The sequence below is a fragment of the Mastigoproctus giganteus genome, chromosome 9, assembly GCF_048544385.1.
Source record: "Mastigoproctus giganteus isolate SK-2022 chromosome 9, ASM4854438v1, whole genome shotgun sequence".
Classification (NCBI taxonomy): domain Eukaryota; kingdom Metazoa; phylum Arthropoda; class Arachnida; order Uropygi; family Thelyphonidae; genus Mastigoproctus; species Mastigoproctus giganteus.
The window spans coordinates 145309779-145326415 of NC_143583.1; the positions used below are offsets into that span (position 1 = coordinate 145309779).

General features: G+C 36.5%; 1 protein-coding gene across 3 annotated transcripts in view; it reads right to left on the reverse strand.

The window, feature by feature from the left end:
• Positions 1-6224: 6224 nt before the first annotated feature.
• The window catches only part of LOC150080795 (mesoderm induction early response protein 1), a 174913-nt gene continuing 164500 nt past the window's right edge, over positions 6225-16637 (reverse strand). For all 3 annotated transcript variants that reach the window (XM_090381063.1, XM_090381062.1, XM_090381064.1), the window contains one exon: positions 6225-7087. In XM_090381063.1, coding sequence (XP_090237189.1) covers positions 6508-7087 — 580 coding nt within the window. In that variant the 3' untranslated portion in view covers positions 6225-6507. The remainder of the gene's footprint in view (positions 7088-16637) is intronic.

The following is a 16637-nucleotide window of genomic DNA, read 5'->3' on the forward strand; positions in this document are numbered from 1 at the left end:
TCAAAAGTGGTCATTCTCCACTTTTTTTTCTTTTTAATCGTTTCTCCTTGATCCAAGCGATCGATTGCATTCAACTTCATATCTCAAGACAGCATGTTTCCGTTTTCCATTCGGTGCTTACACTAACCCTAATAACATAGAAACATGACAAAATTAGAGTAAAACTTTTAAATCTTTTTTATGAAATCTTTAAAATTAGAGTAAAGTCACAAAATCAACGAATGTAAAAGATCAACATTGTTCAATAGTCAACTGGTGTGAATTCCCACTCTGTATCGAACTATGTATTCTTGTCTTTGATGGCAAAGTATATACAACTTTTCAACATTTTAACTTTTATGCTTCCCTCCATTAAACAAGTCTTGGTTAATCGGGACTCTACTGTACCGAGTATGGAATGCCATTATTTTGTTTTGTTTTAACAGGAACGAACTGGCGATAGTATATTTGGTAGAACTGTAACGTCTGTTTGAATACTTACCGACTTGACATCTTTAGCAGCTGTGGCTTCGTTTTGATTATTTCTCTTCTTGCCTCTGAATGTGCCTGTTCTCCACTTTATATTTCTGTATTTTTTCCCCTTGTATCCATAGTTTGCATATTTTGGAGAAAGCTGGGTGATTACCATTATTAACAATTTGGGCAATGAGGAGTGGTAGCATTGTAATTGGATTGTGCTTTGATCCACAATTAGGACATTTCGTCATCTGTACATGCAGTCTGGCAGTGTCCATATTTTGAAACTTGTAGTACCAAGGTATGGATTTGGGATATAGTGGCAGGCACGGTAATAGATAGCCTGCTTTGACAGATGGTGGTAGGATGGGAGAGCTAAAATTGAGGATTATGCTCCTTATTGGAACAAGAATACCATCCTCCCGAGTCATGAATCTCCTGGCTTGGATGACTGTTCTCATAGCTATTTTTTTAACTATTTTCTCCCCTGATACAGTAAATATAAGTACCATTCTGTGATTACTCTCTTTGAGGAATTTAGGGTGGCATGGGGAGTGACTTTTATTGGTTGTCTGCCAAAAGTAGTCAGATTTAATAACTTTACAGAATGCTAGGATTTTATCTCTACCCAGACTGGAGTCACCTTACTGATTTTGGTGACCTGCAGCAGCAGACTCAATGCACTTCTGCACAAGGAATGGGGATATTTACTCAGAGGTATAGGGCACAGTATGAGGAATGCTGGTATTTTCTCTTGAGGGGTTGTTTTCGCCCTCCTGGATTGAGAAAAGTCATCTTCAGTGTTATTTGTGGCTAGTTTTGAGCTCGATGGCTCACGAAAGTATTATCCATCTTTGCTCCTTTCAGCCCTGGAAGAGTGGATTTCTTCTATCAGGTTACCAGCCTTGCCATGGGGAGGCAGGAGCAATGCCACTAGAGTGACCAAGTGGTGTAAAGTTGGTACGTTAGTTTAATGCAAAAAAAAAAAAGTGGGTTTCCTTTCTGTAAGTTGGTTACAATTCATTAATGGCTTTGTAAGAAAACTTTTACTAGTTCAGTGTAATAAGAGCTGTTATGTGCTCAATATCTCCTATACAAATGTATTATTTTAATTATTATTTAATTATACAGGGATTACCTTGATTTCTTTATAGGCAGGCCTCTTATCCAACTCTCCTAGTCCATCACATGTAATAAATTATAAAAAATTGATAAAAAATGATAAACTTCATCTTAATGTATTCCACACCATCAGCACGAATGCAAATTAAGTCCAGGATTACCATCGAGGCCCCAATCTGACCCAAAACCATCACCGTGACACAACTATCAGCATAGGAAAACATCATGTCAAAATTTCATATAGTATAAAAAAATTAACAAATACGTGAAGACATTTTATTTCTCAAGTTGGACGAGAACATTTCGATCATACGTGTTCACAGGATGGAATGAAACTAAAAAATGTGCCACTGCATTGTATTTAAAAGAAATTTAATCCTCATCGCACATGCATTCATAGGACCAATCGTCCGATGTTAATAAAAGTCTACGAATGTTAACAGAATTTTTACATAATTTTATTTCAAGCGTTTCTGCGATAAGTACAATGCCCACCTCTTGGAAAACTTTTACAAATGAACAAAACTGTAGCTTTGAGAAAAACGCTCTACCCACTGTTGGTTAACACTGCTACATTTAAACAAGAAAGCACTGATATACGTAAGCCTTAATTTCTATTTTTCATGTCATATCTTCTATTTTTCTGTTTATATTTATCCATATCTCTTTACATCTTACTCACTTCATTCTATTAATGCACTATCTGAGTATATCATCCTGACATAATTTTATATTACTTTATAGTAGTACATATTTCTTCAATATCAAATTATATTTCATATTCTCTATACATGTTGCTGTCTTCCACCAGATATAGTTATGCCCCTATCTAGATGTGGGTTCCTGCTTTAAGTTTCACAATTTCTGTGAAATGTTAGCCTATGGCTCTGTAGCCATTAATGACTATATCAAAACTAACTCCATGTATATTTTTGTTGCAATAAAGATTTACTTAATAGTAAAGGATGCAGGAAAAAGGGAGTACAAAAATGTGTGTGATTTTCACAGATTTACTTATAACTGACTGCATTTCAATTTTGGCTAAATTAACCCTTTGCAGTCCAGCATTAATTTTTCTGCCAGCTGCAGAAACCTAAAAATCGCTAATTGAAATCTAATGTTCAAATTACAATTTAGTCTTCATGAGCTAACAGAGTTAAAGTTATGACTAGAATTTGCGTAATTCGACTAAGACCAATAATTTTTTGTGTGGCACAATGCTCAATTCTTAAAACGAAATTTCAATCTAATAAATCAGATTGACATTTTAAGTTTTAAGCAATCGAAACCAGTTTAAGCAGTAAATGCTGCTCAAACAGTGGATCTACAATAAGATCATCACTGTCCAACAAAGATAAATCAAATTCTGAATCAGAATTTCTTCATTAGAAAGTCTTTTATGTTGTCTAAATAATTTGCTTCCAAAATGTGGGTGGAGTGGCTACCACTTGCAGTTAGCAATTGAATATAAACAGTAGCAAAGATCATTTAATATTGCAGCCTGTCTATATGGAATACCAAGATTGTAATGGGACAAGAAAAAAACATCTTTTATTCAATAACTTTGATTGGTGCAGCCCCTGCAACATCAGACTGGGAATGGAATTTTATTAGCATTGCCATTAGTAGAGGCATATGATGCAAGCTTATGCAGCATCAGCCAAACCCCCCCTCCCCCCCATTTCATCCATCCATTCTTTCCAAATGCCTATCCAGCTCAGCCTTAAATTTATTTAGGCTATCAACTTCCACAACAAAAGATGGAAGTCTGTTCCACCAATCAACTACCCACTGGAAAATTTCCACACATCTATTCAACAACAACTGTCTTTCCTAAATTTGAAACTGTGTCCCCTCAGGTTCTTAATCTGAGCAAGAGGAAGAATTCCATCAGCATTCACCTTGCTCAAACCAATCAAGGCCTTATACACCTCAATCAGATCACCTCGCAGGAACCTACTTTCCAGGTGCTGCAATTTGCAGAACTTAAGCCTTTCTTGGTAAGAGCACCCCTTTTTTCCCCTCACTAATCTTGTTGCCTTTCTTTGTACTTGTTCTAGCAACTCTACATGCTTCTTAAAATGATACCTGCAGACCTGTACACAGTATTCTAGGTGTGGCCTGACCATTGCCTTGTATAACGGGATAATTACCTCCCAGTCAGTGCTAGCAAAATTCTATCATTGATAAGACTCCACGACGTGGCCTGGCAACCTGTCTGCACTGCTTAGTGAACTTCGTATTTGACTGCACAATTACCTTACCCCCAATGTCTTTTTCTCTTTCCACTTCCCTGCGTGTAGTACCACATGGTTGGTACGTTTCTCTTCGGTTATTGCAACCCATATGCAGTACTTTGCATTTTTCAATGTTAAACATCAGTTGCCACTTCACAGCCCATTTGCCCAACTTATCTAGATGCTGTCTTTACTGTCGTTAACAACCCTGCCAACCTTTGTATCATCTGCAAACTTGGACATGAAACCTGATATATCAATATCAAACAACAATGGGCCCAACACCGAACCCTGGGGAAATCCACTATTAACATTTGTCCACAAAGAGCAGTGTCCATTGATTACCACTCTCTGTCATCTCCCACTCAACCATTCCTTTATCTATTGTAGCAACTTACCCTTAATGCCATACCTCTCCAATTTGTACAGCAGCCTTCCATGTGCAACAGTATCAAAAGTTTTCCTGAAATCCAAGTACATGATATCAAAATTATTTTGGCATTTAGTTCCTTTGTGACCACTTCATAGTATCCAATCAAATTGGTCAGACAAGACTTTCCCTTAACAAAACCATGCTGTGTCCGAGCTATAACTGAAGTCTTGTCTAGATGATCCTGCAATGCTTCTTGAACCACTGATGCCATTATTTTCCCAGGAACACAAGTTAAACTAACAACTCTATAATTGCTTGTGTCACCTTTGGAACCCCCTTTGTGAATTGGTGATATATTTGTGCATCTCCAATCCATGAGGACCTTCCCTGAGTCCAAGGAAGCTCTCATAATTATGAATAAGGGTTTGCTTACTTCCTTTGCTGCCTCCTTTAATATAACTGGATAGAACTTGTCCACCTGAGGTGCCTTTTTGCTGATAAACTTCTGGCACTCCCCTCAGTGAATAACTCCTCATGTGTGAATGTAGATGCAAAATACTCATTCAGTTTATCAGCTACCTGAGCATGATCATCAATAGTCAACCCATCTATGTTAAGTGGTCCAATCTGATTCATCCCTTTCCTTCTACAGTTTATATAAGAACTGTTTGTTTTTCTTTGCATCCTTTGCCAAAGATTTCTTGTAATCTGCCTTTGCCTACCTAATCTCCTTTGTGACTTGATTACAGAGTAGTTTATATTTGCCATAGGTTTCTGTGTCACCTAATACTTTATATGCATCCCATACATTTTTCTTCTCTGCCACGAGCCTCATTAGTTCATCTGACCTCCATTTAGGCCTAAACCTTGAATAGTATTTCTTAGTTGGAACGAAAAGCCTAGTAGCCTCGAAAATCAAGTCCCTGATGGCTTCCCATTTAGAATTCGATGTTGGTAACATCATCAGTTGATCCCACTGTACAGAATTTAAAAACTGTCTGAGACCCCCTGTAGTCACCTTTACAAAAGACAAAGCCCTCCTCTTTAGGCTTGATGGTAGTTACATCTTTAAGTAATTCCCATATCAGTGAGAATTACTTAAAGATGTAACATTAATTATTAATTACAATAATAACATTATGTAGCATATAATGTTACATAAAGGTGTATCATTATATATTACTTAAAAATGTAACATTATAACATTAAACTATTATAGTTACAATAGGTGTGATACTGGACCACAAAGGACTAAGTGATGTTACTTTTGATCAAAAAGTTAAGTCTGAACCCAGATTGGTAAAGATGACAGGACTACTAGCATATGCCAAATGAAGCAAGGGGCATAGAGCTTTATTTCAGTTTTGTGGAAAATAGATATGAATATTTGGCAAACTCACTCCCACATTTTCACACAAATCACATAGAAGTAAGATAAAGTGTAATAAAATAACCTTCACACATTCTTAACAATTGTACAATTTATTTAACTGGAGGATTTATAACAACTGACAAGTGATGGACCAATGCCACCACTAAAATAACTGAATAACTCCTTTTTTTAGTTGAGAACATTTAATGTAAAACTTGAAATCAAGTTACTAAAAAAAGGCTGCTGTCACTAGCAAAAATACAACTTTTTAGAGCCTTTGTAAATTTGAAAGTGACAGTAAACTTTTAATAAACAAATTTTCAATGAAAATTCTATTCATAAATGTAAGATATTATAAACATTCAAACTACTAAATATTATATATTTTAGGAAGATACAAAAGAAAGAAAAATATTACAAATAAGGTGAAAGATATTGTACAATAATACAGTACTTACATTAATATCAAGTGGCATCATTGCTTTACAGGCAGTAATTTACAATTTGTGTCATAGCTGCTTATAAGCACCCAAAACACATTCCTAGCATACTGACAACAGATTATTTAAAACAATTTATTTAATAAATTTACAAATAATGGAAATCTGTCAGTATAGGATGATGATATGATTATATAAAACAGTGATAAATTTATACATGAAACGGATGATGATAATGATTAACAGTTCATGATATACAAGTTTTGGCAAGTTTGTTACACATTCATTCATTCACGCCTGTTTTGCACAAATCCCCAAAATGTTGGGGTTAGTTTAGCATGTTATCACAAACTACTCGAGGCAATGCAGAGCTGAAAGTAAGGATGCTAAAATGAATCCCTCTTTAGCCTGCAAGGTTTCAAAAGAATGTCTCTTGTCATCGAGGTATTTGCAAGACTGTTTTGCAAAGAGGTAATATGTGTGGTAATTTTTCTAGAAGCAGATGTATCATTCCATGGAAGCTACTTCCTCCCTCCTTGGTTCAAATCTAGGATTACAATTATCATTGTGAGTGTCATGTAACCTGGAGGAATCAATGGAATGACGTGCACATGTTACCACATCCATAGATAAACTTCGTGGGCTTTTCTCTAATGTACTAAGACTAGCCAAATTTTCCACTCTTACAGATTGAAGTTCAGGTGGTACTGCCCTTCCTGGTCCTCTGTCTTTTGGGGTGCTTACTGAAGACATAGTACCATTTATAAAGTCCTTTGTACACTCACCCTGTATATTCAAGTTATTTTTATCACTTGATGATGGAAGACAAGAGTTTTTTTCTGGACACAATGGATAGAGTACACTGTTCCCATGAAAATTATGATTATCAGCATCACTTTGGTGTATACAGTCTTGATAACCAGACTCTAACAAAGAATCTGTTTTTGAAGTGTTAGTATGGGGACTGGAGGATGGTGTGCGTTTCTTCCCTTCTCCAAATATGAGGGAATGCATGCTTGGACTTGAAGAGCGGTCTCGATGGGTAGGAGGATTTTCTTGTTCGTCAAGAAATCGGTCCATATAATCCCTGGCATAAAGATAAAAGAGGTGACTCAATAATAAGCTTATTTAATATATTAAATTAGCTAAAAATCAAATATCTAAATATACTGAATGCTGATATAAATAAATTAAGGTAATTAAAAACTTATTTCTCAATCAATTAACAAAAAATGTCAATTTAAAAAAAAAACTGGTTTTGTGGTTTTTCATCTTATTATACTGCTGCCTCCTTGAAGTCCCCCCCCTCAAAAAAAACTCAGCCTTCTTCAAGTACAGTCAGTACTCGTATAATACGTGTTTACACTACAGGAATTCGATCATACATGATTTATAAATAGGGGAACAATATTGTATATAACACGAACCGAATTCGCTTATGCATGATTCGCCTTTGTGTTTACAAGAAGTGGCAGTCGGACACGGAATCATGGCAACTGAACGCAGCACGATAGGAATGAAGAGAAGAGTCTGAAAATGTATTTGTTTTTTTTATCAGTGAAGGGGGAAACACATTTCATCATAATAACGTAAAATTCCAGCTATTGGTATTATTGCAAATGCAATTAGATCAAGTTTACTACCAGTTGATAACAGATTCCAATAGCAGGAACACAACTGGAAATTGTTTTTATTGTTTTATTGTAGTAAGCCCCAGAAATGTGCTTTAGTAAAATGTGAGCTGGTGAGGTGTTAATAGAGTTGTCTCTGCCTTTACGGTGTTGTTTATTCAGTTGCTACATGCGCACACAGCTTTGTTTATGTGTATCAAGCCTGCCACCTCATTTTTTAATTGTGCTTTATTCCCTAAAAATTAGTAAAATACTTAAAAGGTGTGAAAAGGAAGCATCCTGGTGAAGACACTACAGATTCAGAGAGAAAAAGAAAAGCAATATTGATAAACAGAGGTGGACTGGGTCAAAAATTCTTACCCGGGAAAATTTGTAGTGGCCTCAGACCCACCGTGGTTTCCCTGATAAGGTTTATGGCCAGTCCGCCTCTGTCGATAGAGAAAAAATATGAAATTGTGAAATGCTTTGAGCGAAATGAAAGACCATATGATATTATACCATACCATATTGCACGTGGTACAGGCCTAAATGAGGCAACGCCGAGAATTACAAAGAATGCAGAGAAAATAAAAACAACTTTTATAGAAGGAACAACTCAAAGTGTAATTAAAGTCCATTAGATTAAAACACAAAGAATTGGAAGAGATGGAACAGCTGTCATCTGTTTGGATAGGAAATCAAACAAAAAACAAGTTTGCTTATGATAGAAGCAAAAGCATTAGCAATATTTTATTACATAATAGTCGTAATGAAATACTTACATATTTTATTACGATAATTTATTGTGTTTGGTAATGTTTTGATGAAAAATGTGTGTTCAATCTTGGGTGGTCGGCACGTAACCCTATTTTTCCCATGGAGCTTGTTGTTTATATTGCACAAGGGTTTCTTGGAACACAACTATCATGCTATATGAGGACTGACTGTATATTGATCATGAAATAAAAGTATGGATATCATAAAACTACCATATATAACCAAAACTATGCTTCCCCAATTATCAATATTGGTGTTGCTAATATCGGACAAACTTAGAAGTTCACCAGAGTACTGAAATCTTAAATGATATTGCAGTACAAGGGTGCTGTTGCCACATATGTTTTTAAAAAATACTTCATTCATTTTGGGTAGTCATTAATAATAGTTGTATCTAAACAGAAATTTGTTTTGATATGACTATCATAACTTGTTAATTAATTAATGAGCTCACTGAGCTCATTAATTAATTGACCATTTGCCTGCTTTAAATTGTTTCAATTTTGCAGCCCTTTTAACTAGAGAAGTGTGAGTCCACGACATTTCCTGACTTTCCATTAACTTTTTTTTTTTTTTTTTTTTTTTTTTTTTTTTTACCTGGAGAATTATCTAAAGTTTGGCATTTAAGGAATTGGTAGCAGATTTTTGAGAAGTTGAAGCTGATTGAGCAGGACAAGGTTTCTCAAAATGGAAAGTGGAATGCAATGTGCTATTATCGGCAAAATTATGGATAGGATTTCCAGTCAATAGAAGAAGGTCATTAATATACAAGAGGAAAAGAGTGGGGAGAAGAACTGAACCTTGGGGGGACACCGGCATTAGTGGAGAAGTTAGAAGGCAGAGAGCCATCTACCATCACCCTCAGTGAGCGATCAGAGAGAAAACTGGATAACCAATTACAAAAAACAGTTGGCAAACCATATGATGGAAGTTTGTTTAGAAGACCTTTATGCCAAACACGATCGAAAGCCTTTGAGATGTTAATAGCAACTACTTGTGTTTCACCGAACCGTTCCATTGAATTAGTCCATAAATGGGTAACATAAGCCAGAATATCACCAGTGGATCGACACTGATGGAATCCATACTGGCAATCATTGATCAGACGGAAGATTTCTAGGTAGTTTAAGAATTGGCGGTTAATTGATTTCTCCATTACTTTAGAAAGAGTTGAAGTAATTGCAATGGGACGATAATTGGATGGGAGGGATTTGTCACCTTTTCTAGGAACTGGCTGGATATGAGCAAATTTCCAAGCAGAAGGAAAAACACCTTTGAAATAAGAAAGTGAAAAAAGGCGGTAAAGAATAGGAGTAAGTTCGGGAGCAAAGGTTTTGAGAACAAGTGGAGAAATACCATCGGGACCTGGAGCTTTCTTAGCATCAAGATTCGTCAAAATCCTTCTGACATCCTTTTGACGGAAGACTATAGGAGGCATTGAATGGAGCATGTTTGAAATGGTGGGTGGTGTTTTACCAAGATCATTAATACATGAGTTGGAAGAAAAATGGGATGCTAGCAGGTCAGCTTTATCCTTGGCTGAAGTGACAACAGAACCATCTGGTTTGGACAGAGGTGGGAGCAGAGATGGGCAAAAGTTGCGGCCAATAGCTTTGGCAAGAGACCAGAATGCTCGGCTACCATTAGGTAGCCGAGCATTCTGGCTACCTAACTCTAGTTTAGACTGATTAATAACTGCTTTACAATTGTTGCGAGCTTTAGTGTAGGCAGAAAATGAAACTGAAGAATTAGAAACAAGCCAATTATGATATGCAACGTTCTTCTCTTGAACAGCTTTAGCACATTTATTGGAAAACCAAAGTTTAGATAAAGGACAAGATTTTAAAGTGGAGTGTGGGATAAAGGATTCCATTCCTGCAAGAATAATTTCACTGACATGATCTGAGCAAGTGTTGACATCAGAAGTTTTGAAACAGTAATCTGACCAAGGAAAAGAAGAAAATAAATCTCGCAGGTCATCCCATTTTGCATTCTTGTAATACCAAACAACACAAGGTTGGGAATAGCCATGATATAGAGGCTCCATTGGAGAACAGACAATCACCAAGTTGTGATCTGAAGTGACTAAAGGACCTCTCACTTCGACCATGTACTTAGAAGGGTTGTTTGTGAAAAACAGATCAAGCGTATTGCCTGTATGATTAGGATTGTCCGGTATTCTTGTAAGTAAATGAACAATCTGTGCAAGGTCATTAGTAATTGCAAAAGCCTCAGCATCTCGACCAGCTGAGTCGGTGTGACTAGAAAACAGAAGCCAGGTGGAGTTGCGAACATTAAAATCACCAAGGAAAATTACCTCACTGTTAGGAAAGTTGGACTGGAGAAAGTCAAAGAGCTCCAGTGATTAGTGGAGTTGGAAGAACGGTAGAGACTACAGATGAATTTGACACGAGGTAGAGAGATTTTAAGCCAGAGAAGATTCCAAATTGTCAAGTCTCTGACAGGAAATATCAGAAAGGACATATGCACAAGTACCACCTTTGAGGCGAAAGGAATCATACAACAAATAATTTGGGCATCTGAGATGAGTAGTTGAATCAACCGATAACTGAGATTATGTCAGAAAAAAGTACATGGGGTCTGGCAGACTGCAAGTGGAAATGGACATTGTTGAGATTAGAAATGAGACCACGTATAATTGTGAAATGAATTAGGAAGTGTTTGGGACTTTTAGATCTTTTCGCAGATAAGCTTGCTCTCTTAGTTTGACAATTCATGGTGTATTCAATAGTAAGAAAAAGTGGGTGGGACATACTGTATGAAGTAATGAAGTTTTTGGATATGGCGTATACATGGTAAGAATATACCCAGATCCTTGACATAACATGGCCTTGTCAATGCCCCCCCCCCCACATACACACTAATCTGACTCCCTCCAGTCACTATCTGGCAGAGTAGAGGTAGCAAGATTATACACTAGCTGATCCGGAAGCCTCCTAGAGAGTTACCAATAGGTTTGGTTCGGTGTACTAACTAGCGGCCGGCCTGCGAACACCATTTTAGAGCCGTTGAAATGTAAGGAATATTGGATTTCACCACGATGTTCATCATAACTTCAAAAGTCATCAATCATACTGCATGATGGAAGAGATGGGGAAGGGTTGACTGGAACATGGGTTGCACCACTTCAAGCCTCCAATAAGCAAAGTGGTGGTATTGCACTGGTTGATGAGAGTCATCTACTACCTAGTACTGCCTGGTAACATAGAGGGGCAGCATTCCTCCATGTGGTGTGGGTGCCACACTTTGAACCCTGCTTATGCTGGTTCACACCCGGGTGGTCACCCACCATGTACTTGTGCATGGAGGTTATACCCAGGATTACTAACAGTCTCACCATTGTGAAGGTGCAAGCAGAGGATCTTACAGGAACTTACAGCATGAACAATTGCAAATAATTTTGCGCACACTTTTTCTTTTAAATTTTTGCTCTATACCTTTATAAAACCACCAAGGCAGTCAATTTGACTGTTAAATTGGCCAATTTTTATAAGTTAAACCAAGTTTTTGTAATTATTTATCTTATGACAAACATTTGTGATTTGAACCACCCTATCGTTTTTGCAAGTACATGTTCAGGTGCATATAACTGCATGTCTGTGCATGCAACTTCATGTCTGAGCATGTGTAGTTGTCAGTAATATATATTGCTGCATTGTGCCATTTTATTTAGTCTGGGTGAAACTTTATACGAAGGTATTTCAACAATTTTTACAGTGCTGGTTCGATTGTGTTACTAAAATGTGGCAATCTAATAGCCCTACCTAAGAGCAGATTCAAAAATGTCTAGTGGAATTAGAAAAGCTATCTGAAAATAAGTCTAGAGAGGAGAGTGGAGATGAATTTTGAGAATAAGAAGTGATGAATGGATTCTCTAATGAAAGAGGTGAGGAATCTAGTACAGTCAGTCCTCGTATAACACGTGTTTACACCACACGAATTCGATCATACACGATTTATAAATAGGGGAACGATATCTTATATAACACGAACTGAATTTGCTTATGCACGATTCGCCTTGTGATTACAAGAAATGGCAGTCGAACGCAGAATCACCCCAACCGAATGCAACACGATAAGAATGAAGAGAAGATTCTAAAAATGTATTTATGTTTCTTATATCAGTGAAGGGGAAACACATTTCACCGTAATAATGTAAAAAGCAACACAATTCCAGCTATCGGTATAATCGCAAATGCAATTAGGTCGAGTTTACTACCAGTTTATAACAGATTCCACTTGCAGAAACGCAACTGGAAATTGTTTTTATTGTTTTATGGTAGTAACCCCTAGAAATGTGCTTTAGTAAAATGTGAGGTGTTAATAGTGTGTCTCTGCCTTTACGGTGTTGTTTATTCAGTTGCTACATGCGGGCAGCTTTGTTTATGTGTATCAAGCGTGCCTCCTCGTTTTGTAATTGTGCTTTATTCCCTAAAAATGAGTAAAGTACTTAAAAGGTGTGAAAAGGAAGCGTCCTGGTGAAGACACTGCAGATTCACAGAGAAAAACAAAAGCAAAATCGATAAACAGAGGCGGACTGGGTCAAAAATTCTTACCCGGGAAAATTTATAGCGGCCTCATACTATGGTTTATGGCCAAAATCACACCGGCCCACCGGGGTTTCCCCGGTAAGGCTTATGGCCAGTCCACCTCTGTCGACAGAGAAAAAATATGAAATTGTGAAACGCTTTGAGCAAAATGAAAGACCATGTGATATTGCACGTGCTATAGACCTAAATGAGGCAACACCGAGAATTACAAAGAATGTAAAGAAATAAAAACAACTTTCATAGCAGGAACAACTGAAAGTGTAATTAAAATCCATTAGATTAAGACACAAAGAATTGGAAGCTGTCATCTGTTTGGATAGAAAATCAAGCAAGAAAGTTTGCTTACGATAGAAGCAAAAGCATTAGCAATATTTTATTACGTAACAGTCGTAATAAAATACTTAATTACTTAAAATACTTAAGTAATTAAAATGCTTACGTATAATAATAAATAATCGTAATAAAATACTTACGTATTTTATTACGATTATTTATTATGTTTGGTAATGTTTTGGTTACAAATGTGTGTTCAATCTTGGGTGATCGGCACCTAACCCTATTTTTCCCATAGGCCTTGTTGTTTATATTGCACGAGGGTTTCTAGGAACACAACTATCGTGCTATACGAGGACTGACTGTAGTAGCAAAAATAATACTTCTGATCCTTGTACATCAAGTTGTACTGTAGATGACAATACATGGCATCACAATTGTAAAAACCAAATGAGTCTATCAGTGGGCAGCAAACATACTGGGTACATGTGGGAAGTTATAAAATCTGGCAGTCCTTCAGATAGATATGCACTGCAAAGGAACATAATTCACGATAACCCTGGGCCAACTCCTTATGCAAGATGAAATGTGTGTATGGATTCTGTGGCAAGCATATTTTGTTTATTTGTAGACACTTTAATAATAAAACACATACAGAACTGTGCTGAAATCGAAGTGCAAAGACAACTGAAGAATAATAATCGGTCTACATCCATTCAAGGACTTTTATATATACTTTTATCACTGTACATTTACCTTCTCAGTTTTTTTCATGATAAAACATGTCATGTAACAACTTTTGTGAAATTAAGCGGTTCATAAGATTTGACATACGCTCTTCAAGGAAGGAGCATCTAAGAAATGATATATTTGTTTCAGCTTTAGAAATATGGTGAAAATTTATTTCCAACTGTCTTGGAGCAACACATTACAATAGATGAGCAGCTATTTCCAACTAAAGCTAATTGCTGATTCACTCAACCAGTATACTGCCAAAAACAAGACAAATTTGGTAGAGGAATACCTTGCATAGTGCCGTTTTGAACAGCATGGGTTTCGCTATAGCACGGTTTACAAATTGAAAAAAAAATTAACTGCGTTACACACAAATACATTTGATATGTATGTATGTATTATAATGCCAGCAAGTAGGCCAATGCGTTATGGATTCAAGGCCACACTGACTCTTGTCGCAACTCCCATTATATACGGACTCTGCTAGCATTCATACATTAGTAAACACTCTAGATGGTGAGGTCGTTCACTGTGCGTAAGCTGTACAAATATTTTTCGCTGTGTATTTTTATATGGCGAAATTAAAGAATATTTTTTAAAAACCTTACACTTTTATACGCAAATATGAGTGGAAAGAAGAAATGTAATGGCGCTGAGAGTTCTAGATCCAAACATCAAACGAGGTATGAAAGTAAGGCAGGCGTTGCAAAATTACATTCGATGTTATAAAGAGATGTAGGCAGACAAAAAGAAGAAAAAACTGTGCAAACTAAGCTGCTCCGTTATTTTTCAAAATAAAAATACAGTAATACCCCGAAGTTACGCGATAGGTGGGTCCGACGAAAATCGCGTAAGTCGAATTCACGTAAGTCGGGGTACAACTTTGCATATAAATACATATAAATTTTGCTTAATTGGGACCAAGGACTAACAAAAACACTAGTTTAGAAGAAAAATATTAATAAAATTGCAGTTCTTTATACATATTAATACAAAATATGTATTAAAAAAACAAATGACTTACGTAAAAAAGTTATTTCGATGTCGATGGCTTCATAAAATCTAACAAATTCGTCTGACGACACCGCGCCTTCTTTTTTTCACGCAGAATTTCTTCGTAGCAAGCTAATAATTTTTTTTATTCCTTGCTTTGTAGCTATAACGCGTTCTTCGTTGGAGTCTATGTTTTCTAAAATTTTTAAGCCCTTTACAATTGAGCCCTTTTCAATTTTCAACCTGTCAAGTTTACAATTGTCATGTGCTTTTCGCCGTTGCTTCATTTAGGCCTGTAGCACGTGCAATATCACATGGTCTTTCATTTCGCTCAAAGCGTTTCACAATTTCATATTTTTTCTCTATCGACAGAGGTGGACTGGCCATAAGCCTTACCGGGGAAACCCCGGTGGGCCAGTGTGATTTTGGCCATAAACCATAGCATGAGGCCACTATAAATTTTCCCGGGTAAGAATTTTTGATCCAGTCCGCCTCTGTTTATCGATAATTGCTTTTCTTTTTCTCTCTGAATCTGCAGTGTCTTCACCAGGACGCTTCCTTTTCACACCTTTTAATTAAGTATTTTACTCATTTTTAGGGAATAAAGCACAATTACAAAACGAGGAGGCACGCTTGATACGTATAAACGAAGCTGCGCGCATGTAGCAACTGAATAAACAACACCATAAAGGCAGAGATACACTATTAACACCTCACATTTCTACGGGTTACTACCATAAAACAATAAAAATCCAGTTGCGTTTCTGCTAGTGAAATCTGTTATAAACTGGTAGTAAACTCGATCTAATTGCATTTGCGATTATACCGATCTGGAATTGTGTTGGTTTTTACGTTATTATGGTGAAATGTGTTTCCTCTTCACTAATATAAAAAACATAAAAGCACCAAAGTTGAATTTTGTTCATCTTTCGCTCTCATTCTCCGCCGTCGCACCGTATATCGATAACATATGAAAAACGACCTTGAAGATAGTGGGCGGCAGCGTTGCCAAACGAAAAAATCAAGAACCGCGTAACTCCGAGTTCGCGTAAGTCGGGGTAGCGTAAGTCGGGGTATTACTGTACAGTACTGCTTCACTTATATTCTTTTGGTATGTACTTACTGCAATAAAAATCATTTGTGCTGTACTTACTAGTATTTTTCATTTTTATCATTTTAATTTATTTTTTTTGCAAAAACTTCGCATGCATCAATTTACGGTAAACAAACACATATATATTTTTGCAACTCGACCCATATAATCAAATTGTCGGAATGCATTACATTAAAATACATACTAATAATACCTCGATCAGTGCGGTATTTTTTTGGCACGAATTAACCGCACTATACAAGGTATTCATGTATAAAGTTTTGGTTACAGCTGACACAACTACAAAATATCTACTGAATGGCTTATCGGGGAAAGAAGGATATGAGCCTAGCTAGTCAACAACTTTGTGAATACGTTGTCTTAAAACTAATGGAACCATTTTTGAATCAAGGTAGAAATGAACCACTTATAACTACTTTACCAGTTTTGAATTGGCAAAGAAGTTAATCCATAAAAAACACTACTATAGTGGGAACTGTGAATTGTGCTCATAAAGAAGTTCCAAAGTCCATATAAAAAAGGAGGCTGAATTATATTCCACTTCAGTTTTCAAACTTGATGGTT